Here is a 25,858-nt window from a genome sequence, read left to right on the forward strand (position 1 = left end):
AAGCACTAACAGGAAAGTTATAATCTCATTACTCCACTATTGTGGTAACAATGAAATGTAGTGGCATTGTTTAAACATAAGCTTTATTATTGTTCAGAGATGAGGCCAACAGATCAGGAGAGGACTGTTGTGGGAAAGAATTGGGTTGTAGGCTGGAGACACAGGGGTGAAATAATTCACTGGGGACAGAGTGGAGAACACAACAGGTGGATTTATTGAAATTCGCTGCTAAGAGAAGAAGCAGGCAAGACAGGAGACTGAGTGGGAAGAAGTGTTTGGGTCTCCCTTTTATAACCTGTTTCGAGGGCTATTCATTTCTGGGAGTCCGTTTGGGCGGGTTAGCGTTGGGATGTCTGGTCTTGGGCATTGACCTTTGACACAAAATGTGCCCTGGCCCTGTTTCCACAATGATGGTCAAAGTGTTTAGTCTGAAGCCCTGGTTCTCATAGCAACCTTATCAACTCAAGCCTCCCAAACCTTCCTACTGGGCAAGGGTTCAAAAGGTTCAGACTTTTACCTTATTAATGATACCCAGACAGGAACTGTCACTGAAAAGGTATTTTGTTACTCACAGTTCCCAAAATAGGGATGTTACAGGGTAGGACATCCTGTCCCCCTAACACGGGCACATCATACCCTGTGGGCCACAATGGGGAGCCAAAGTGAATGAGGAGGCTGAAGGAACCAGGGAAAACAAGGCAAAAGCCTTTACTGTGGCTTCCAAAGAATGGGAGAGTCAGGGCAAGGTTCAGAATTGGCTGGTTTCAATAATTTCAGTGGGCTCTGTGACACAGGATCTGGCCCTGGTGGATTAGAACCAGGTCTTGAGATGATCAGGATGGGTGGAGTGACCTCCAGTAAGATTTGGGTTGGTTCGCATATGAAAGGCACGATACAGGCAGGCCATTTACTGTCTCCAGGAATTGGCTACCCCTAGGAGGGGCACTCCTCTGTCATCAGGGCTCCAAGACTTCAAAGCATCAGAAACCCATGTTAATACATGCCTTTGTGTCCTTTGGGTAAATACCTAGGTGTGGAATTGCTGGATCATATGGAAGCTCTAGCTTTAGTAGGTTGAGGAATCTCCACACAGCTTTCCATAGTGGTTGGACCAGTTTGCACTCCCACCAGCAGTGCAGGAGTGTTCCTTTTTCTCCACATCCTCGCCAACATTTGTTGTTGCTAGAAACATTAATTCCAAAGAGCACCTGCACCCCTATGCTTATAGCAGCACTGTTTACAATAGCTAAGCTTTGGAAACAACCCAAATGCCCAAAAATAGATGACTGGATCAAGAAGATATGGTACATATACACCATGGAATATTACTCAGCATTCAGAAAAGATAAACACATGGAATTTGCAGCAACATGGATGGAACTGGAAGGGATCATGCTCAGCAAAATAAGCCAGAAAGAAAAAGAAAAATACCGGATGCTCTCAGTCATAGCAGGAATCTAGAAAACCTAAATAAGGGACCAGGAAAAAGAATAACTATAAGAAAGAAAAAAATCAAAATCAACAAACAACTATGAACCAGAGACACACTTTGGGGGGGGGGGAGGGGGAGGAGAGAATGGGGTCAAAATCAGAGGGTTGTAATTGTATGGGGAATATAAAAACAAAATTATAAATAAAAAAATACAAAAAAAATACATTCTTTTGCTCCATAAATCATCATGTAAGTGTTTTCTATTCTGATGAAATACTTAATTCTACCGTAGTTCCTTTTGCAGCGGTGCAGTGAAGGTGTTGGAGGTGAACTAATATTATCGATTTCATTAGTTAAAAAGCTAAAAGTCTGTATTGAAAGAAATCAACTCAAAATGGATAAAAGAACTGTACATAAGACCTGAAACCATAAAATATATAGAAGAAAATATAGGTAAAACACTATAAGACATACATCTCAAAAACATATTTAAAGACTCATCACCCAAAGCAAAGAAAGTCAAGGAAAAGATAAGCAACTGGGATTACATCAAACTGAAAACTTCTGTACAGCCAAAGAGACATTAACCAAAACAAAGAGACACCCCACTGATTGAGAAAATATTGTTGCACTCCATACAACTGATAAGGGACTGATCACAAAGATATACAAAGAACTTACATAATTCAACAAAAACAAAATAAACAATCCAGCCAAGAAATACGCAGAAGAACTTAAAAGACATTTCTCCAAAGAGGAAATGCAAATCAAAACCACACTGAGATACCACCTTACACCAGTAAGAACGGCACATATAAAAAAAACAAGCAACAACAAATGTTCGCAAGGGTGTGGTGAAAAAGGAACTCTCCTACATTGCTGGTGGGAGTGCAAACTGGTCCAACCACTGTGGAAAGCTGTCTGGAGATTCCTCAGTCTACTAAAAATGGAGCTACCATATGACCCAGCAACTCCACTCCTAGGGATCTACCCAAAGGACACAAAAACATTGATTCAAAAGAACACCTGTACCCCTATGATTATTGCAGCACTATTTACAATAGGTAAAATATGGAAACAACCCAAATGCCCAAAAATAGATGACTGGATCAAGATGTGGCATATATACACAATGGAATATTATTCAGCAATCAAAAAAGATAAATTCATGCCATTTACAGCAACGTGGATGGAGCTAGAAGGAATTTTGCTCAGTGAAATAAGCCAGAAGGAAAAAGAATAATATTGGATGGTTTCACTTATAGCAGGAATATAGGGGAACCCAATAAGACATCAGTGTAAAAAAATAATAACAGTACAAAACACAACAAAGCAAAAATAGACAATTATAAATCAGAGACATCCTGCAGGGGAGGAGGAGGGAGAGGGATCAGAGGGAGGGAGGGAGGGGCACAGGGGACTGAGGTGATGATACACAGGTGCATTGGTGAAGGAAACTCTATGGGGACTCTACCTGGAGGGTGGGGGGAAGCAAATATTGTTTAAAAATGAACAATGATGTATGTGAAAAAAATGAAAAAAAAATTTTTAAAAAATAAATACATAAGAAAAGAAAATACAGTGAGTTCTAATTTTTAAAGTATTTTCACCTCAGTGCTCATTTAATTTTTTTTGAAAAATGACAGAAAAAAACTGGTAAGATTTTCCCACAGTATTGAAGTTCAATACTTTTCACTGCTTTGGTATTCAAAGACCACTTTCAATTTGTAGTAGTTTATTGTTTTAACCAAACACCAATTGTTCACCAAAGAGAGCAATGGTTTTTGTTAGATGATTTTTTAAATGGTTCCTTGCCTGTAAATTATGGGAAATGTATTAATGGCACTTTACTTCATTATTTATAAACTACAAACTGATCCTGCCTTAGAAACACCTACAAGCCCCTCACTGGTTTCTCCTGTAACAGGTGGTCCCTAGGAAAGGGGGGGGGGGTGCCAGGTTCCCTACCCCACACAAGGGAGAGTGGAGCTGAAGAGGGAGGAGAAGAAGCTGGAGAGGAGACTGAAGGTGAATGGAAGCAGGATGGATAGAAGGAGACCTGGAGGAGGCACATGGAGCAGAGACATGTGAAAAAGCTGTGCTTGCAGCTCCTTGACCTCCTGTGCCTATTTTCTCCTCTTTCTCCATCACTCCCCCCTTGCTAGATCTCCTCCCTCCTTTGGACTTTAAACTTTAGTTGTTCTCAAAGGTTGGGTCTTCATCTCTTCTCTACTATATATTCCTCTAGCTGATTGCAGCCTGTATTTCAAATGTCCCTTCCATGACAGCTTCCCAAATTGATAACTAGCTCAATTCCATCCTCTAAGCCCCTCATTTTCAATTATGTGGTAGGCATCTCTACTGAGGAGGTCCCACATACCTGAAACTCAAAATCCAAGACAAGCTCGCTGGTGTCACCACCCCCCTTTCACCAACTTCACTTTTGGTGTTTGGCTCAGGGCATCACCAAGGCCTGCTCCATCACATATGCGCCCTTGCCTCCCAGTCAGCACAGTCGCCAAAGTCTGTCCAGGGAGCTCCTCCACATTCCTCACACATGCTGCTTCTCTCCATGCTGCTCTGGCCCAGGCTTCCCTTGCCTGATGCTTCAGAATTACACCAGCCTCCCAACACTTTCTCCATACCTCCCTACTTCCACACACTTTCTGCCCCTGCAGAGCTGTTATCTTCCTGGAGTAGAGATTTCCAAAGTGTTTCTCTGGAGCCTGGGTTATAGAAAGCGTCCTGTTGCAAAAACAAAGCATGACATTATTGTCCTAGCCCCAACCTTTATCAGTATTTTCTTAGAAGAAGAAATAAAAAATAGTGACTTCCCTCTGGCAGAACATTGATATCTGGGTCCTCCAAACCCACCCAGCCCCTTCCCCAGCAATTCCACGTGGCACTGTCTCATCAGCCACCCCCCAGTCTCCTGGGTCTCTGCTCCTAGAACAGTTTCTGAACTTTTCTTCCTGTTCTATTCGCACCATTGCCTGAATCTATGCCCCCACATACCCTCTTCATTCAAGGCCCTGTTCTTAGTTCTATTTCTGGCTTTATCAAAATAGCACACTGATTTCCTATTAGACTTATTATCTCTGGGTCCTCCCTCCATGACACCGCAAAGACTGAATAGGAGGAGTAGTGTTGACTGGCTGAAGAGCAGCAGCCCCCGCTGGCTGCTGAGGGACCCACACACCCACCTGTAAGATCTCAACACCACACAAAGGGACCACTTGTCACTTCTCTCTTCAAAGCGGTGAAAAGCATACTCCAACAGAGGCTGAACAACATCTGCCACAGATGCTCTCACTAGAAAATGCTCCATAGAGAGAACCATAGGATACATTTTCTATAATTTCCTCTGAGATGAAAAATGCACTGGGTACTATAGGATGTTACTTATGCTCTCATTTTTTCATCATATTATTTTGCTGTATAAGGATTTGATGTGTGCATACAAGTTTCAGAACTTATCCAAGATTTTTAAAGCAGATTTATGAAGAAATCAGCACTATGCAACTATACATAAAGGAATATTGAGCATTGAGGGTCTAATTCTTGAAGAATATTTTTGCTTCCAACTGCCTTTTTCTCCTCAAAAATCAACTGGAAAAATGGCAGTGAAGTTAAAATGTGAAAGTTTCTTAGGAAATCTTAGGGATCCTATAGCAAAGTCCTCCATTTCACACTCTGCTATTGAGTTCAGCTCCTCGGCTGCCCCACGGAGCTTTCAGATCCGACACAAGCAGTTACAAAGGGTTTCCCAGAGGCTCTCCCAGGAAGCTGCCTTCCCCAACTTGACTTGGGAGGGCCAGCGCATGGCATCTTTGGAAGGAGCTACAGTCAGGACTTGGTGTCCCACACTCACCACTATGGTCTTCTGAATACCTGTATTCCTCATTTACCTGCCTTCTGTCCCTTCTCCTCCTTAAGGGCCTTCATTCAGAAGCCTGTGTTTCCTTTCCTCAAGCTTCACTGCTGACACTTCCGTGGGAGGCAGAGCACTTTCTCCAGTTTAATCTCCTGCATAGACTACTGCAATAAGTGGTTACAGCATTAACTATTACTTTCACTTGGCTTGCTTTATTTTCTTCCCAGCATTATGAGTTATAATTGACAAATAAAATTGCAATATATTTAAAGTGTACAGTGTGATTTGATATGTACATTGTGAAAGGAGTCCCACTATCAAGTTAATTAACACCTCCATCACCTCACACGGTTACCTTTTCGTGCACGTGTGTGTGTGTGTTTGTGTGTGAATACTGAAATCTACTCTTTTCAATGACACAATACAGTATGATCACTACAGACAGCGTGCTATATATTAGATCCTTAGAATTTATTCATTTTATAACCTGGATGCCATTATGCTAAGTGAGAAAGACAGATGAGAAAGACAAACACCCCATGCTATCACTGACATGTGGGTTGCTTTTAAAAATAATATTTGAACTTATTTCTCTCTCAATTTTGAAAAGTATGTTGTAACAATTGCCATATGGGAAAATAAGAGAATCAGGAGAAATGAATTCTAGTAGTTTAATCATTAAATTACCAATGTGGCTCTGGTAGGCTGCTCGAAATCTGGGGCTGGGTCTTCTCTGTAGCCTCAAAGATTACCTGACTACATTTCGCTGAATGTTCCTTTCAGGTCTGCCATGCCAATTCTACGAATTGTCCTAAAACTGCCTTTGGAAAACGCTTAAACAAAATAAAGCATGAAAATGAAGCTAAACATTTTTTTTAATTGTTTTTTAAAGCTAACCTTTACAAAGTAGCATTTAAAAATAAATCATGTCACAATTCACATATCTACTAGTACTGCCCTCACCCTGGTCAGCAAATATTTATTTATTGTGTGTCTGCCACATGCCAAGCACATAGACAGTTTTCCTGTCTTTTCCTATGAAAATACTCAGCGCTTCTTCCAGGTAAACTTTCTGCGGGCACCCTCCTGGCCTGGCTTCTTCCGTTCTCGGACACGTGGGTCAGTAGTCAGTAGACCGGCTGCAGGATAAAAAGAGGAGCCTTTATGAACCATGGAAAATGCATGTTACCTAGCAGGAAAGGAAGTGAATCACATGAATTTATAGGTACTGTGGTCAGAAAAAAAACAGAGGAAAGCAACCAGACCTACAATAATTTACCGGCCTGGCATAAATCTCACAACAGCAGTTTGCTTTCACTCTTTTAGGGTATTTTTCCAATTTCTGAGGCAAACACCAGCTACAATATTTGAGTCTACTTTCCTTATACTATGAGAACTATGCCTCCTTTTTTGGTTTTTAAACTTGCCCAACTTAAAATAAAGCAGCTCTTGTGCGGCAGTCGCTACAGACTACATATTTATTACAGATGTGAAGGTTAATAGAGACAAGAGGTAGAAAAGAAAACTTTACCGGATGATTAAGTTACTAAGTAAAGAACACAGATTTCAAGTATGAGGAAGTATATCAACATATACTAATAGGATAATGAATAGCCATATACATAAAATATGACAATATATTTAAAGAAAGTTTTAATATTCTAATTTGTGTGATAATAAAATCCCTTGATAATTTGTTTTGCAATATAGAAAGTAAGTTTTAGGGTTGTAATCTCAGAATAACTAGTTTATTCTAGAAGAATAAACTCAGTTTAACTAGAAGCTTCCACTCTCCTAATTATCAGGAGCAATTGTGATTTCTAGGCAATTAACAAGTTATTCATAGCGGATGGCCCCTAGTTATTCATAGCAGATAGCACCCTAGCAGTGGCGGGAACCATTGCATGTTAGAAAAGACTGAATTTCAAGAATACCAGTTATGTGAAAGCTCTTACAGTGCTTTTATAAACATGTAACTAGGCCACAGTTTTTATTGTCTTTTTTATTTTTTTCAATGTTAGCTAGTACTTCTGTCCACTATATACAGGGTTCAGGTATTTTATTAGACAAACTACAAATATTTATTACGTACCCATAAGCTATTGCATTTACTTGTACTTAAAGAACATGGAATAAAGCAACAGTATTTTAGACAAATATAGACCAGACCTATCTAAATTCTAGTTTTAATGATAAGTAATAATGCTTTATTACTTTTTAATCAATATTCATAGCAGCTCAATCAAACAGAATTGTGAAATAAGAGCCCACAAAATTATTTTAATGACATATAGGAATCCCACAAAATGGTGAATTGCTGGTAAACAAATGAACTTTTGAGACTTAAAAAATTAACTTGCAGGGGGGCGGCGGGGTGGGTGGGGTGGTTGGCCAGCAGCTGGTGGGCCGCGCAAAAATTAAAATAAATAAATAAAAATTAACTTGCATAAGCCACCAGTGGTGGTAACCGCAGCTATCATCAGACCCCAGGGGCGTCATGGCCCCTGCTGGACATCTCACCTGTCCAGAGAAGACCTGAGGCCCAAAGGCTCTTTATGTGACTCACTCAGGCCACAAGGCAGGATCCCACAGCACCTGCCTCCCTTCATAAATAGTGCAAAAATAATCATCAGCTAGAAGGCCCTGCGTTATTACAATTGCAAAAGCAGTGCTCTAAGGAAAACCTAATTGCATATTCTCATACTGCAGATTCTTATGAGTGAGCAGGTGACAGGGTCACACAAAATGAGCAAAGGAAAAGAAAATTCAAACTAACATCACAATGGAAAAATAGAAATCTCCAGTAACTTTGGAAAATAAGACCTTAAAGGCTTCATCATTAAATCAAATAATCATTAAACATTTCTATAATGAAAGAAAAACAACCAATTTATCCATTAAACGTATAAATTAAACATATTGTTAAACTGGACAAAAAGGTTATGCCTTAAGGGTAAAATGAATTTTCCACGATGCTGTGAGTGCCACTTTTTCTTTTTCTAATTTACATTTACTTCCTAAGAGATCAAAACTAAAAAACTGTTACGGCTCTAGAACAGGAAAAGAGAAGCCAGCAAACTGTATAATTAACTAAAAGTTTTCCTCACTGCTTCCAGGTAACAAAAAATCAAATACACACTTGTATTATCTGGACATGTCCCTCCAACCCCAACTCATACCTTGTCTCATCCACTCCACCTCTTCCTCGGTGACGAAACTGCACAAGGCTTTTGCCATGGCCAAGCGTATTGCTCCAGCCTGCGCAGACCGCCCGCCCCCCGAGACTGTGCAGGTCACGTCATGTTTTCCAAGCCGGTCAAGGAAGTGAAAAGGGAACATCAGCTGTTCTCTAAGGCACATCAGAAATAAAAATTTTACTGTAAAGATCATAATTTTATGAGCTGCACATTCTGAACATTGATAAAAGCCATTATGCATGTCAGTGCTCACGCGTAGGATCAACCCTTCAAAGAAGAGACACTGATATTTTTGATATTTAGAAAGGTTTATTCCTCTTTTTTCATGGAGTTAATAACACACTCTATCTTAGAATTTGTAGATCCTTTTAATCACATGAGAACTTTGCCAGGCCTGTAAATAATCTGATAAAGAAGTTTTAAAATTGGGAAACTCTATTACTCAAGTAAGTCTAATCCCTCTGGATTCAATGATCAGATATAATATTAGATCTTCCTGAGCAATTACCAAATGCTGTGTTTGTTCATTTAATAAAACAGGGTATAATGTATTTATACAATGCATAACATTCATCTTGACTTAGTTTCTGAAGTTACTAAAGCCACTTTCAATCTTTACCCTCACTGAAACACATTCTCCTTCTGTAGTCCTCTGGCTTGCAAAGTCCTGCTATCTGCCAGGTGATGCTAGGTGCCACACTGCACAGGCCACATCAGAGCAGTTCCCTCAATGGGGAGAGTCCACATGGGCCCAGGCAGGCACCCCAGTAGGAGAGAAAGACAGATCATGACCCTGGACCTTCCTTTGTTGAATATCAGGTATGTGCCAAATCTAGCACTCATGTCACCTGTGGTGAGTCCTCTGACTTTGCTATTTTGCCATATACAGCTCTTCCAAATTTTTATTTAGAGAAGTTACTTGTTTTGTTTGACACTTTCTAAACCCCCAAAAAAGTTTATTAAAACACAGTGAAGCTGAAAGATGAATATGAACAAGATAGTCAAGTGTTACTCCTAGATTACACTAGTAAAATAATCATATCAGATAGATGGAGAGAACAAGATCTTGAAAGAACATAATTAGAATGTGTAGCAATACAGTAGTGATGTTCTTTTAATAGGAATGAAAAAAACTCCTGTAACAAGAGAAAAAAACAGTGATATGAAAGCAACCAAGTAAAATAAAGGAATGTATCAAAAATAGTTCCATTATAAATAATAGCCATGTTATCATAATAATGGAAGAAAATTTATAAACTGATTATCTAACTCCATTGTTTCATTTTTCCAGCAAAGAAATAGAGGCCAAGATAGACTCTTTGTGATTGTCATGAGCACACGTCACAGATCTCTGCATTGCCTAACAGTTAAGTGGGTTAATGACATAAGAGATGTCACTAAGAGTAGCTCTGGTCACTTAACCTGTTTGGGAGCTCAGACGTTTATCAGTACCAATTTCTAAAAATTTAAGACTCCACAACAAATGTTTATATAGAAGATAAACCTGCACTAAAGTTCAGAAAAAATGTATTTTATAATTTAACTGGTAGAGATACTTAAGAGTAGATAAGCAGGAATGATCAAAGTAAGAGAGAACCATTAAGAAGAGTCTGGGTAATTGGGAGGCTGGAGTACACTGAGGTACAATACTAAATTTACAAGCAGATGTACCCAAAGGGAACAATCAAAAATGATTATGCAACTCTAAATGTTAATTAATCTGCACTGAAAACTAGTATCTGAAAAATAATTACATGGCATGAAAATATTTCACAATTCATCTTCTCTCCTCTTATGGATCTTAGATTAAATCCTGAGTTGAAAGAATCAAATTTATTTTGTTCTTTGTTATATAATCAGTTTTTTTGAAAAATGTAAAATAAACAACTTCCTCATTTCTATCTTCTTTGAATGCTACTCTTCCAATAGACACCAATTCTATAGCATGTTACCTAAATATACATAATTGCATACTCTTACTTTTCCATAATTGTTTAAAATATGAATCATATCTCCTTATTGCATGGGTAGTGCTATGTGAGGAATGTATTTCTTTTTTTACAGATGTTTAATAGTTGTTTTATTGGTGATTGACAGAGCAAGAGCCTTTCAAATCAGAAAGGTTATCAATCTACATATTTCATAGTACTAGGCACATAGCAATAAATGTTTGTTTTATACATCAGAGTGAATAAACAACTTCTAATGTTGCTGGGAAAGCAACATAGTTGATAATCCAACTACATGTTTACTATGTCCTGGATAGTTAAGTAATAAGCAGAAACTGTTAGGTTACTCCTAGCAGTCCCAATGCTGAAGTTACCTCTCTCTTAGGCTTTTTGTAAAGTAAGTAAGAGCTTCCTCTGGCCATTTCCTGGCGAGAATGATGGCAGAATTAGTTTAATTCATATTTAATGGAGTTAGAGTGAGGTACTTCTTGATATACACACACAAATAAAATAAACACACACTTCCTTTAGTAAATATTTTGCCCCCAAATTTATATTACATTGGAAGGGTCCCTTTTTTCTTATATAAGCATCAGGATCAGAAGAATGTTGTCCCTTTTGACCTTAAATGCTACCACAAATTCAGGAAACAGGAGAATGATTAGGGAAAAGAGGAACTAATCATGCAGAACTTCTGTTACTTGTGGATAATGATAGGAACTAGTGGGGAAAAAAAGCAACCATCTCAAGAATGAGGCCTTATATAGCAACTCACAAAGAGATCTAAGATGAATAGGTTTAAAGAATTTGATTGTGATACCTATTTATGATTAATGTCTATTTCTCCACGGATACAAAGTTTAAAAAAATAAAACTGCCATGTTTTGTATTAGAAACTAAGCAAAGTCTGATGAGCTATTATTTTTATCTATAAATGTCAGATTTGTTTTCTTGCTCAATATGTATAAAATCAATTTCCTTTGTATAAGAAAAAAATCCAAAGTGATAATGTAGTCTTTTCTGATAGTTATGATGGTAAATGCCAAGGTTGGTCATTGTTGTTTTGTTTTACAAATGTCTACCCCTACCACCCAACTCGGGAAACAGGCAGAAACCTACTTTTCTTATATTTTGGCATAGTCTGCATTTCAGAATGTAAGACATATCTGTAAAGTCCTCAAATTTCAGTAGGATCTGATAAAGGAAGAAGGGGGAGTCAACTGATGAGGGATTGTAAAAAATGTTTTTTTAAAAAAAACTAGAAAACTACAAAAAAATAGTGATAACTTCCCTTCAGCTACTTTAATAATAAATTATATTTCATAAAGAGAAATACTCAGACAAATACAATCAGAAAGCACAGAAAGTCTTCCTAAGGGTGATAATGTACTATAAAGTACATTTTCTTTAGAAACAAAAAGAAAAAGAAAAAGCCAAAACAAACCTGTCCTGTGTTACTGGGAAATAAAGGAGGTAACTGATTCCATTTACATTTATTCTTCCACTTCCATGTTCATAAACAATTGCTTCTGCTTTTGCACTCTTTCTTTTACCTTTAAAAATAAACAAATTTCTGTTAGTAAAAATCTTAGATATTTGAGACAGGTGAAACTACATTCAAATTTTTTTCCTCCAGAATGATATATATTTAACACTATTTATTGAAAAGTTCATAATGATTAAAAGGCAAACAAAAATAAAATAGTGATCAATACCATATTGAGGTAAACAAAGCTTATTTTGGGGTAATTCTTTTAATTCCATTTCTGGAACACCAAAAGATTTTAAATTAGTTTAAACAAGCGACAATGCAACTCATATCTATTTTATTACCTCCAAAAAAATCAAAGTGTCCTGTAATTAATAAGCAATCACTAATCATAGGATTTAAAAAAATATATAAGTAGTATAATAAAATATGGTAGAAATGAAAGGAATCCTCAGGAAAGATCACATATCTTTGAAAATACTAGTTGAAAAAAACTGACACAGGAGTGATTAATTTTTAAGAGTTGCAGATATATCATTTAACAGATCAGTTCTTAAAAGTTACAGTATGCCAATGTCTTTGAACATCTACAAAGAAAATGTGAGTTGAGGACCTAAAGTTTCATGTTTCATAGTTTTAACATAGAGATTCACTGTCAATTTCACTTTATATGAGGAACCTTTATTATAAGGTTTTTTGGTTTACACCAGTTGAAATGGGAAAATAAAAAGAATTTTACATAAATATGTGAAAATAAAAAAGTGTTAGTTGATATGATTATGTAGGTATGTATCCACCATTTTTCTTGGGACATTAGAAGATTCAGTTTTTAAAAATTTCAAGAATCTAAAAATTTAGGAAATACAATGGCGCAGTAGCAAAAATAAACAATAAATAAAACAAATGCATCCCAGAGAACAACAGCAAGTAAAAAATAATTGTCGTTCCTCGATCTTCACTAAATTTATTTTCTCTCCACAGAATGTCATTACCTTCACTTCTGCTGAAGGCCATTCCTTGCTCGTCATACTGCACAGGTTCAATCAGCTGTTTTTTTGATTGAATAGTTACACTCCTACGAAACCTCTGAAGAAATTCTTCTGCAGCACTACCACACTGCAATGTCAATAACCTTTCTAGCAGCCGAATAAACTGCGCATACTGCAGACAATAAAAATTCATTAGAAGATGCAAGTGTAATTGCATTTGCTAAATTTTTTCTATTTTTATATACTTGATCTTTCCAATGTTGCTTTTCTTGATGAATTTTGACAGGATGACACTTCTGCACCTTCATGCTGCTTTTAAAACAGCATGCAGATGCAGCCCCTTCCCTGCGTATCTTTAGTGCTCAATCTTTTCTTTCAAGAAACAAGAGATTTATCATTCAAAGAAAAATCAATTTCTCTGTATTATGATTACATGAATTGAGATTTAAATTCATTTTCAAAAAATATTTAGATGATCTTCAAGTATAATTTCTACTCTTTTAATAGAACTATATCAAGGGGAACATCATAAATAATTTCCAGTAAGTTATGTACAGCAAAATGGGAAGAGTTTGATTTTGAGAAAATGTACCTCTTAAATTATATTTCATAATACATTTGGCAAATATATCTTTAGCTGTTCAAGCTGTGTTACTTTAATGTTTATGATTTCCTTTAAAACCGAACAATCAAGCTATTTAAAAATTCAAGAGATACTTGACTTAAAGGGCAACCTCTTGAAATAAATTATCCTTGCCACTCTGTGCTTTTTTTTTAATAGTTCTTGAACATGTGATTAGAAAGTAAACAACTTGGTATTAACCCCTTAAAATCAGAAGCCAGAATAATCATTCTAAAGTGTTTATACAGAAGGAAACAACTTATCCTTGGTTATTATGGAGTGTGAAGCACAATTTTTTACTAACTTATTTATGTTTAAGCCAACCTCATCCTTGTCACCATTGCCTTCATAGTAAAAATTTGCCCTTAATAATTTGAAATATTTAAAATCTCACCAGTAAATTGAAAAGGAATATTTCAATGACTGCTTCCTTTTATTGATGTTACAATAAAAGGGAAGGAAATTTTCTGAGAAAGGGGGAAATAGCTATTTAAAGTAGCTGGCAGCATAAAGTTCCATTCTTCTCCATTTATAGGCCTGTGTCCTGATCACAGTTATTCTTGCAATTTCATCATGCACAATGGAAACTACAACTGAACTTACCAAAGGGTAACTACAATATGGCATACCCTTCTGTGAAAGAGGTTTGAGGTTTAAGAAATCTCTGACCACCCCTGCTTTCCTCATCTTGATATGAACCATTAGTTTCAGAATTTCTTCTACTGCTATTTATTCCCCCAAAAGTAATGAGGGCAATCATATACATACATACATTTAATATAGATGTATATGTTTTGTGTTCATAGCTGTATACTAATAATAAGTCCTTGGGATGTTTTCAAAATGAAAAACAAAAAAAAGCCTGTATTATAAAAATCAGAGCAGTCAGAAAACAGAGGAAACAATGAAATGATAAGTTCACTGAAGAAGCAAAGAAAGATTTTTCACTTAGATCCAAGTGCAGCAATACTGACTTGGCTTTAGGATATTAGAAATTAACTTCAGATCTACCATTCACCAAATGCCTGACAACTTGGTTAAGCAAATTGCAACTTTTCCAAATCATTAATTTCTCCAATATGTTAAATGAGAAAAAGAGCAATTTAAATACATGACTTAAAATCTACCTGGTGGCAAGGTACTGACAATGTTAGCCAATATGGAAGGGGAAAAAAATCCTTCCTGGAAAAATTTGTGAAATTTATCTATACTCAAATCTTCCAGGAATAGTCTAAATTTGGAACATCAAAATATTTTAAACATGACATTTCTCCTGGTAATATTGTCATATACTAGAATATACGGCAAAATAAGAACCAAAGACCTAAACCAGGGGTCATAAACTTTATAGGGTATATAATTCGCTTGGAGAGCTCATTAAAATATAGATTCTTGAATTTTAGGAAACTGCATTTGTAACCAGCATTCCAAAAGATTCTAACACAGGTGGTTTTGAAGATTCCAAGATGAAAAATACTGGCCTTATAGCTACTGCACATAGGTAAGCCAGGAAGCAGCAAATTGCATGAAATCAACCATGTGCTTCATTCCTTTCTATTAACCTGTAATAGCTCCTTACACTTATCATTAGCTTGTAAAATTAGCTATCTGCTTTACTGAAGGAGATGAAAAATGACATCTGCTATGCTTCCTTAGAATGACTGGCAGAGGACATAGGGGCACTTACATAAGAAGGTCTGGAGACCTTCCTATCACCTTTCTGACCACAGGGAAGGCTCTTCCATTGCAGAAATCAACTATAAATATTTTTTAAAAGGACAACATGTACTGGGAACACCTGCCTCTGAGGAACATAACTATCAGGATCCTAAATACAGCAATTGTCTGCATTCTTACAGCACAGGTCCCCTTAAATTAAAAAGATTAATTACTCACATCTTGATCTGACAGTTTTTCCACTAACATTTCTTCTAGTTCCTCCTTAATCAGCCATCTGCTGCCAATCAGGTCTCTGTTAAAATATCACATATATTCTCTTTTAAATTAACCATGCAATTAGAATTATAGCACAAAAGATCCCACATGTAGTAGCAATTCTTGATTGGGAAGCAAATTTTTGTATTACATAGCTGTAAAACTTCGTACAAATAAACTGTTTTTGAGACATATTTCATTTTTTCAATTTACTTTAGAAAACATATCCAGTTTAGCAAATGTTTGCTTTGAAGAGTTAACCATTCCATTGTGGAATTCATTTGATATTTAAAAAACCACCAGATTGCTTAAACATTTAATTGTATTTTTTGTAATTTACTTCAAAGGAGAAATTATGGACACAAAATTAACTTGTCAGTGGACTAAAGTAGTGAAAAGTGCAAATAAAGGGTTAGGTGTAGTACTTGCACTTAAACAAGGTATGGTCAAGGAAGGATTTGTGTCTTTTGTATGAGAAAAGATAAGTAACCGGGCCAAAATTCAAAACTGGCTGCTAGATTTATGGCTCTAATCTATCACTTTTCCAAATGGAGGTACAAACCTTGAAATAGCAAAGGAAAAAAAAAATTAAAAGCATGTATATGTTAATGTGCAACTACATATGTGATGTGAAAATACTGATGTCATTTAGATACAGCAATTAAGAACCATTGAATATGTAAATCTGGTAACAAAAATAACAAAAAGTAACAAAAATAACCTCAATATTTATTTACTTCCTTCTAAAAACCAACAAAAAAAATCACCTATTATTTCGATACCTAACTTTTAAGGTTAATACTAAAATGTTGAACAATTTTTTTTTTTTGCTGTAAGTATGCCTAAAACCACCAACGGTACGTGGCACACTTTTAATTCAATTTCTCAATATATTGTAATGCAAGAAAAGAACTTACATGGTTTTAGTTTTTTCTGCAAGTAGACCTTTGGCTTGCAATTGATTTTGATGTTTTTCTGTATCCAGTAGCTTTCCATATGCTTCCTATGGCAAATAAAATACACATGCTTAAAATAAGAGAAGTAGTACATATTACTTCTATTTCATTTTACCTTGAGTACCCCTCATTTCAAAAGAGACTTCTTTAAATAATAGATGCACAGTAAATAATAAAGAAAATGTTTCCAAATAATATTTCTCATTAACTAAAGAATGGTAATTTAACCGATTTTTAAGTAACTATAAAAAAATTACCAACTCCAGTGAGGTTGGTAAAAACAAACCCACAAACTGTTTTCCTTAAGAGTTCCACAAACTGGACCAAATATTGCCTTAAAAACAAACAAACAAAAACCCCCACATAACTGACACAGCAACATATACTTTAAACTGAGAGAATTAACAACCAGTAAAATTATCTAACATTTAATATTTATATAATATTTAAGTCCTCATCGTATAGCTTGTACCTTTAAAAGTTTTCTATTATATTTATTTTTCATATTTGATTTTTGCCTATTCATTTACTTTCTAACAAAGTCTGTGAATGCATGTCCCTTGTTTGTAATGCAGGTGGGGGAAAACTTGCCATTTTGTTAGACCTTGTAAAAAACAATAATCTAGCAATAAAGGCTATCAGTGAAATATATTTCCTAGGAAATGAATTTACAACAAGCAGAAAAATGCAATTGGCTATTTTTTTTGATTCAGCAAACTTGATTATTTGAGAATCCACATTTGTTAATATGTGTCTTCATTTATAATTGACACATAACCTAGCACACTAATACCTAATGAACAAACTGATATTTTCAGAAGATGAGTTAGAGATGATATAAATGACATTTGTTTCTTGTTAATCACGACATTTTCCATTATCCTTATGGATACTGGACAACACAACTTTTCCAACATGATAGAGATGTCCATCCATACCTCAAACAGTCTTAATAGTGTCAAGTTTTCAGGGGCAACTTCCTGTGGGTTCTGATTAGACTAACATATTATATTACAATGTAGTTGACAAAGAGTTTGTTTTCTTTGTCTTTGTATTTGTCAGTACTTCCATTTTGCTATTATATTATCTCCATTTTGCAACCTTTTTTTTTTTTTTAGGAATACATTTCTATCATGGGGAAAAAGAATATTAAAAGAAAAGAGAAAGGATGTAAATTGTGAGCCTCTGAGTTTCATGTCGGTGAGAAAAGCTGAGATTATACTCAACAGGTTAGGGCTTCTCAGTGAGGAGGATATAGATTCGTTTCTTATGGTTGGGGAGACTTGTCTTTTGTTTGGTTTTTCAATAAGATTAGTTGAATTGATAGCTTAGACATGATAAAGAAGCAGAGAGAAAAAGAAAAGCAGCCCTTTAAAGCTATAAATCTGTGGCTGAGCTCCAGACTCTGACAGTGGTCATGAATACCTCAAACAAAATGAAACAATCACTAGTTTGGTAATTCTAAAGACAGAACTCCAGGACAGCAGCAGCATCCAAGACTTGAACTGGTTAGATATATAAATTTTTAGGTGCCATTCCAAACTTTCTGAAGAGGAACCTCTGGGGTGGGGCTCAGTGACTAATTTTAATGATGCCTTCAAGCATTGGACACTGAAGTTTGGATCTGAACTCTAAAGCTCCAGAGTCTAGTGCAACACAACAGCAAGGGGACAAATGAAGTCATATCAATTCTAGAATCCAATTAAGCATAACTATTCCTATAACTATATCTAAAGTACAATCGGTCACATGTAACAGGTGAATAGATCTGAAGATTTAAAGTAACTGTCAATCCTAAAGAATGCAAGAACTAATGTGAATATCCACATATAGAACATATACCTGCTATTGAACTTAAAATTTTACAATTTGTCGCCCAAGAATTGTTGAGCTTCATTTGACAGTTTGTGATTAGGGCATTTTTCAAGGTTAAGATAATAGTTTGTGACTCCAACTGGATAGCTGGTGCATCTTTACTTAGACAGCATTTCTCAAGTTCTCTGGACAGGTAAAATAAGGGAAACCCCCTCCCAAAATGAAGCTTCCCCCATTTATGCAAAGTGGACAGGCAGCGCAAACAGCATCTCACTGGATACCTTGCACTGCCCATCAGCAGGCAGGACCCCTCCTAGACTGCTGTCCTTGGGGACTCTGGTACAGGAAAGGCCTCAGTGTCTCAGCTGGTCTGTTCCAGTCTTGAGATTCTAAGAGTACATAATTGAGAGTTGTATCTTTCAAATATAGCTGAGAAAATAGGAATCTAAGAGAATACCAATAAGAGTGAGGCGATACTCTCCCCTGGTTCTAAGGGAGCATTTAGTTCTCTGGAATAACCAAGGCAATTAAAATGAAAATAATTCACTTGCTTCAGAGGTAAAAGCTTTTAGTCAAATTCGGACTGCTACACTTATCATTATTTTCCAGTTGCTGTAGATCAATTTTTAAGTTCCCATTTTTTTTAAAATTTTCTTCGGCATGCTATTATTCTCTTCCAGTATATTTAGTTCCATAATAATTTATAAATTTATAATTTTCAAATAAAATAAGGAGAAACAATGCAGAACGTGAGAAGGTAACCCATGAAAAAGTACATGTCAAGTTTCAAACACAGTAAATTCTATTCCTTTACAGCAAAGGCTAATTTACACTTTGATGGCTATAATCTATCAAGTTATATAATCATTTAGCCACTTCATACATTTCTTTAAGTATGAAAATATATAAGAAGCACTGAGCACAGTGCTTGACCTCTAGCAATGCAATGGTCCAATGACAGTATGGGTGGAGTAAGGCATTCAGGACTTAAACAATCAAAACCATCTTATTAGTGTACATTTCTATTTATTCTCATTTCTAAATAATAAAACCACTTTTGAGATTCTATCGCAGAGATAACAGTTCTCTGGAAAGTAGATTCTATAGTTTCACCTCCCTGAAGAGATGTGTACTAATTTACATCAAAAACTCCTTGAGGGTATAAAATATGCCAGGAACTGTCAACATCACAGATTATCACTGGTAGCTTCTGGTACATTGTTAAGTTTCCACTTAATTTTTAAGGGACGCTAGAGAATTAGTCTGACCCCTTCTACAGCAAGTTTATATACTGTATTTAATAGTATAATTTTCAAATATGACAGGAATAACCCAGATGTGAAATGCTGAATCATTAATCACAGCTATGATTAATATTTCATAAAATCAAAGCAAGCCTATCCACCTCTGTGTCATCAGATTTCCATAATGTATGAGTCAAATTTAGAAGGTGTCTAATTTGAAAATACCAGATGCTCAGGTTGCAGAAAAGAAATACTTAAACTAAACCCTTCCAAGAGTATGAGCAATATGAATTTTAGTATCCTTCTAATATCTGTTTTGGTTATATTAATCATGTAGAATTTCAATTTTAGGAAAAGTAAACAAATAATATTTCTTGGTGAGTGGTCTTGGAAAAGCCAACTGTATTATGATATACAAAATATACATTAACAAACTAACATTAATTATCATCTTTTATACTAATTCAATAATAAGAAACAGCTGACTTAAAATATGCATTTGTTGAAAAAGTCACAGAAAATCAATTTCATAAATATCATCTCAATAGTTTGTTATTGGCATATGCAAAATCAAATGAAACAAATAAAAATTTAACTTATTCTTCATGGTTCCTACTATTTTCTAAAAGATTTATTTATTTATTTATTTATTTATTTATTTATTTATGCACAGAAGAACTGGGTATGGGCCAGAGATGAAGGGGGTGAGGGGACTCACCAGAAATAGGGGAGAGCAGAGCAAGTGGATCTACTGAAACACACTGCTAAGGGGAGCAGAGGGCGAGACAGGAGAGGTCTGCTGTGCCATGCGGGCTAGCCCCCTGGCCAGGGATTGAATTCAGGCCACAGCAGTGATAGCGTAATATTGCTGAGACTTAACCCCTATGCTACCAGGAAGGCCTGGTTCCTACTATTTATCTAACATTCCCAATGACATGTTTCTATTGAGGAGCCTTGCTCTTACTCTGTGAATGTGCTATTCAAAATAAAAAAGAAAGAGTCCCATACACAGGTCTGGTAGACAAGTATTCTGGGAAAGTACAAATTCAAGAGTAATTACATAAAAATGCTTGTAACTCAAACACCATATATTCTTACTATTCAACTTAAAGTTTCATCATATATTAACAATTGTACCATTATAAAAGAAGTCATCTGATTAAAATCAAAGGAGGCAATGACTTAAGGCAGTTTTAAAAAATTAATTTTCCTAATTGTTACGCTTAGAACAAACAAGATATACAATGGTTGCTGCTCATATACAGGGATAATGTAGATGAAAGATACCTCTAGAACAGCAATTTCTATTGTTGAATTCATTAACTGAATCAATTTCTACCGACAAGTCTTCAAACAGCATGCAGACACATGTCCGTACCAGTCCTTAGCTTTTTAAAAATAAGCACTTTACATAGCTGTAAAATGGTAACTTTATGATACTGAAATATGAGAAGGGTCACTATTTTAAGTCCACTTTTACAAAGAAGAGTACTACATCATAAATATTCACCACCAAGTAACAAAGAAGATATACACTAAATAAGAAATCTGTGGTACTAGCTTCCAGGACTTTCGCTTATTGAGTAGGGAGTCATCATATCATCAAGCCACATTCTTCTGGAAGGCTCTCACATTTTATGAACATGGAAGTTTACTGCAGTCATCTAAAATAAGTGGGAGAATTCCTTAATAAGCCAGGAGCTTCTTTCAAAAGGCAATGAATTCTCTATGCATGTTATGAGTCTTAGAATTACTTGTTTTCTTTCATATTTTCAACTCTTTTCTTAGTTCAGTGATCTAGTTACTCCTTAATTTCATGTTTTTTGGGGAATGGTAGAGATCACCTGTGGGCATGCGCTTCTTAAGTAAGGAGATTTTAGCACTATCTCTTCACTATAATGTTGATGAGGGAAAAAAAAATTGCTGAGGACACTGAACAATGCTCACTAGATCTACTTTTCATATACTTCATTTTGCTTAAGGGAGGACTTGGTGTAATTCCTTCAATTTATAGACATATCTAGAAAATATTCCATTGTTTACTGCAAAATAAACATAAATGAGCTTTCTATCTGACACTAAATTTCCAGAGTGGTTTTTAGAAACATAACCTTATTTTAAAGCTGGTGTGTGTGCACATGTACAGCAGCATAGGGGGATGCAAACTTCAGTAAATGTTTAATGTAGCTGACAACTTACAGAACTTCTGATATTCTTTATAAGGCTCTACAATGTTTCTTAAGCACTAGAGATATCTAGCATTATGGGACATTCAAAGGTATCTGCGTAGAAAGGGTTTTTTGTTACCCAATGTTGAAGTACCAGTGGGTTACTGCAACAGGCTTTTTTACTGAATGACTTCACAGAGCTTTTTACCATGTTAAGTATCTCCTTCGAGTTTCCCAATATGCAGCATCCCCAAACTAGCAATATCAGAACCCCTTTCCTGAGGAATATTTTGTAACTTGTTCCTCAGATTGAGCTTTGGGAAAGGTTGTGTTATAGATGTACTTTGATTAAAGAATCATAGTATACAAAAGGTTTCCCGCTTCAGAGTCCAAGAACCACATCCCATGAGTTTTAAATAGCTGTCAATTCACTTTTAGTGAGAGAACTTAAAAACTGTCAAAAGACATGCATTAAGAAGAAAGAAACAGGGCCTCCCCGGTGGTGCAGCGGTTGAGTGCTGGGTTGCGAAGCTCCCCGCAGCCTCTGCGGCGCCGGTTCGATCCCCGGCTGCTCCCTGGCCACCAGAGAAGGGTCCCACATGGTGCACAGACCTCTCCTGCCGCCCGCTGCTCCCCTCAGCAGTGTACTTCGGTCCTTCTGCCTGCTCTGCTCCCCGCTCTGGCTCTGGTGAATTCTCTCACCCCCCCCCCCCCCCCCGCGCTTCTGACTGTACCCAGTCAGAAATTTTTCTTAAAATTAGCTTGTGCCTTGTCCCTTAATTTTAAGAAAAATGTTAATTCCAGTTTCTTCAAATGACCCAACTTGTAAACATCTTATGAACACAGCCCATTCCTCCCTTTACCACCAGCTTGGGGGGCCTGGATGGGATCCTGCTGTTGAGGCAAGGTACGTCTCTGGCAGGCTGGTTGATCCAAAGGGCACACCACCCTTCCAACCTACACTTTAATTGTACACAAAGGGTTTTCTCCCTCATCTAGATGTAGGGTATTCATAAGTGAGCCATTCTATGGGCTAGCCTTTTTTTTTTTTTTTACAGACACAGATAACCTTAAAAAAAAAATTCTTTCATTTCCTACACACATTTGCTCACTTATTTCAGGGAACTCTCTTTATTCTTTATTTCTTCATTCTGCTTCTGAAACCCTAAACTGAACCTCTAAATCATGTTTGAAAAGAATACAAGTTTTACTGGTTAAGTGGCTATTAAAGGAAATGGAAAGCCATCCATTTCAGGTGAAAAAAGACAGATGAGTCAGTGCCACCAAGCATGGAGCTCTCTTTCAGAACTCAACGAGCCTTTCAGAAACTTCTTAAGTCTCTTATTTCTCCTTACTTAAATTACTTGTTACTGTTAAAGAAAGTACTTGTTAGTATTGTTTAATACTTTTTTCATTACATATATACATCATACTCACTATTTGATAAAACAAATAGGTTGCTATTGACTTTCCCTGCAACCTGAAGACATGCATATCACTGCATCCATGGGAAAATGGGAATCCAACTAACCACCTAACCTTTAGAAGGTGACATATTTGGAAAGTCTGAGGCCCCTCCATGGATCATCACTTCCTCCTCACTTCTTCACAAAAATTGGATGGACTGTTTATAGGCCAATTGGAAATAATGACCACTAAAGCATTATAGGTTATTCTTAATAGTAAGTTGCATCAGGATCTTTTATTAGCTGCCATAGTTTAATATATTAAGTTTAACATGCAAATAGTGACCAACTACTGAAAAAATATTTCAACTTTATTACAGAAGATAAAAAAGGTTTACTGACTTCAGAAAGGTCTCCTGGCAGAACCACACACATGATCTAATGTCTCCTTGTTATTATTTTTGTCAAAAATCTTGGTAGATGGGTGCTATCCTCACACAACTACAGTTGGTCAACTATGTGGTTGAAAAACCCAGAGTATGGCTTAGTGTCTTTTACCCTGTCACATGGGAAGAAGTGATATCAACAAAAAGAAAGGTAGCAACCATTCATTTCCATGAATTTAATGCTGCACAGCCTTTGGGGGCCAATTGTCTTGCTGCTATGGGATGGCAGCAGGGGAATGAATCACTTTCGAATAGAGAATGGGAGAGCGCTCCATCTCCCCATCAAGAGAAGGCAGAACAAAGGAGAGAACAAACATGAAGCAGTTTCAAGTTGTTTCATATTTTACTTTAAATGGAAGGCCTGACATAACTACACCACCACTTCTGTAAGCGAAAATTTAGCCACATTATTTCAAAATAACAAACAATATCTAGGATGAAGTTGATTTGTATCATCTAAGAAAGAGACTGGTATGACTACAGTTGTTATTTACTGGCATTTGTCATGCATGATGTTAAAGTGATTGGAGTATAGTTAGGAAAATATTTCTCCTTTTTTCCATACTTATAATTACTTTAAAATTCCATAAAAAACCTTTTTTTTAGAAAATACAAGGCTACATTAATTATCTGAATTATAACGCTCAAGTTTAGCCAAAGTATCTGTAATTCACGTAAGTAAACTGTTCTGATGATTAATAAAACAAATGCTAAACCCCACACTGGTTAGAGGGGTCAAAATACCCAACAAAATAAACTGACCTAAATTACTGAATTAACTAAAACAAAATCCCACAGGCATCTCCTACACATAACAGAAACTATAAATACTCAAGAAGAATGTTTATTAATCATATGTAATTTGACATTTTAGTCAAAGGACAACAGCACTCTATCCACTGAGAATCTGACCTGTTTCTTGAACAATATCTTTTAAAACACATAAATTAAAATAAAGTTAGGCCTCTTATACAATGTGTAATTTCTTCATTATGATGGAATGCAACAAAATATCTTGCCCTTGGGTTGCTCAGTTTCAGCCAAAACAAATGCAAATGGCTTGTCAGATGACAGCTGTTTGATAAGGCTCTTATACAAGACCTGCATGCTTTACTTTTTTCCGTGAAACTTGGGATGAAAGGCAGAAGGCAGGAAGAGAATTAATGTAGCATACAGTCTAAAGGCAATGCTACAACCGTGATTAAGTAGAAAAGTTAAAAGGCACAGATTTTCCACAGCTTCGCTGCGTGCAACCCATCCGTGTAACAAGTTGACAGGCCTAGCGCGTCAGCTCCATCATCCCCTCCGACAGCTAAAACGCAGCATTGCATCCCTTTTCAGAGAAAATTTGCGTCTGCACCATGAAGCGTTGTACATTATTTCTTAGCACTGCAGGGGGCTCAAGTCCATATGGAACCTTCACAAATATTACCACAGATCAAACCAGCAGCGTTTGGAGGCAGATTTGACATACCTATTTAAATGAACAGCAGGGGTCCTCGGGCAGCCTCGGGCTGCGCAGAGAGAACCTCAGTGGAAAGCCAGAGCTGCAGCTCCATTACTCAGCAAAGACATACTCTACATTTATCATTCATTTCATTTCTACCAGGGCAAGAAGCTCATTTGCCCAAGGTCAACAAAAAGCGAAAAGAAGGTTTTCTTTTTTTCCCCAAGAAATAAATGTACCTGACAAGTGGGGATTTTGTCCTGTGGGTCTGTGGAGCACAAACATCAGATAGTTCTAAAAAGCAGAGTAAATGTGTGCATGGGATTCAACCCTGAAATCTAAACGGAGATGGGCAAAGCCCAGTGGATATTTCTGAAACTTTTAAAAATCATATAATGAATAAAATAAATTTGACATGTTCTATTAATAAAATAAAAAGGGTTCCAGCCCTTTTTCCCTCTCCCCTCCCCCCAATAACACCAAGGAACCCCCAAATTTGCAAGCTATTAAACACCTTCAGTTCTGAAACAAAATAAAAACTTCCCAGTACACTATATTGCAAGTGGAAGTCATTTGTAGGTCTTTAAAAAAAAAAAAAAAAAAACCCAAACATATTTTAGCCTCATACATTGCCTTATCCTGTAATGCAAAATTATATACAAATAACCAAATGTACAGATAGCTATTTGGCTCTCTCCCAAAGCTCCCTGACAGCTTCATATACTAAAAGTAGTGCCTCTATCCCGGTCTGTCTTATCTAGAAGCACCCGACATACACTCTTACTAAGTTGAACATTTATCTCTTCAAATGATTACAATTTGTAACAAAAAGCATTTTAAGGGCAAACCATTCTGATATAAATTGTTTTACCTTTAGAAAAATAATTAA

At 36.4% G+C, this 25,858-nt stretch overlaps 1 protein-coding gene across 1 annotated transcript in view; it reads right to left on the reverse strand.

Moving 5' to 3' along the window:
- Positions 1–6,353: 6,353 nt before the first annotated feature.
- Positions 6,354–25,858, reverse strand: part of MRPS9 (mitochondrial ribosomal protein S9) — a gene marked incomplete at both ends in the record, with an annotated part of 50,104 nt that continues 30,599 nt past the window's right edge. The window contains 6 exons of the mRNA XM_084234952.1: positions 6,354–6,445; positions 8,486–8,655; positions 11,897–12,005; positions 12,934–13,102; positions 15,449–15,524; positions 16,405–16,490. Coding sequence (XP_084091078.1) covers positions 6,354–6,445; positions 8,486–8,655; positions 11,897–12,005; positions 12,934–13,102; positions 15,449–15,524; positions 16,405–16,490 — 702 coding nt within the window. The remainder of the gene's footprint in view (positions 6,446–8,485; positions 8,656–11,896; positions 12,006–12,933; positions 13,103–15,448; positions 15,525–16,404; positions 16,491–25,858) is intronic.

This window comes from Talpa europaea, assembly GCF_964194135.1.
Source record: "Talpa europaea genome assembly, chromosome: 6".
Classification (NCBI taxonomy): Eukaryota; Metazoa; Chordata; class Mammalia; order Eulipotyphla; family Talpidae; genus Talpa; species Talpa europaea.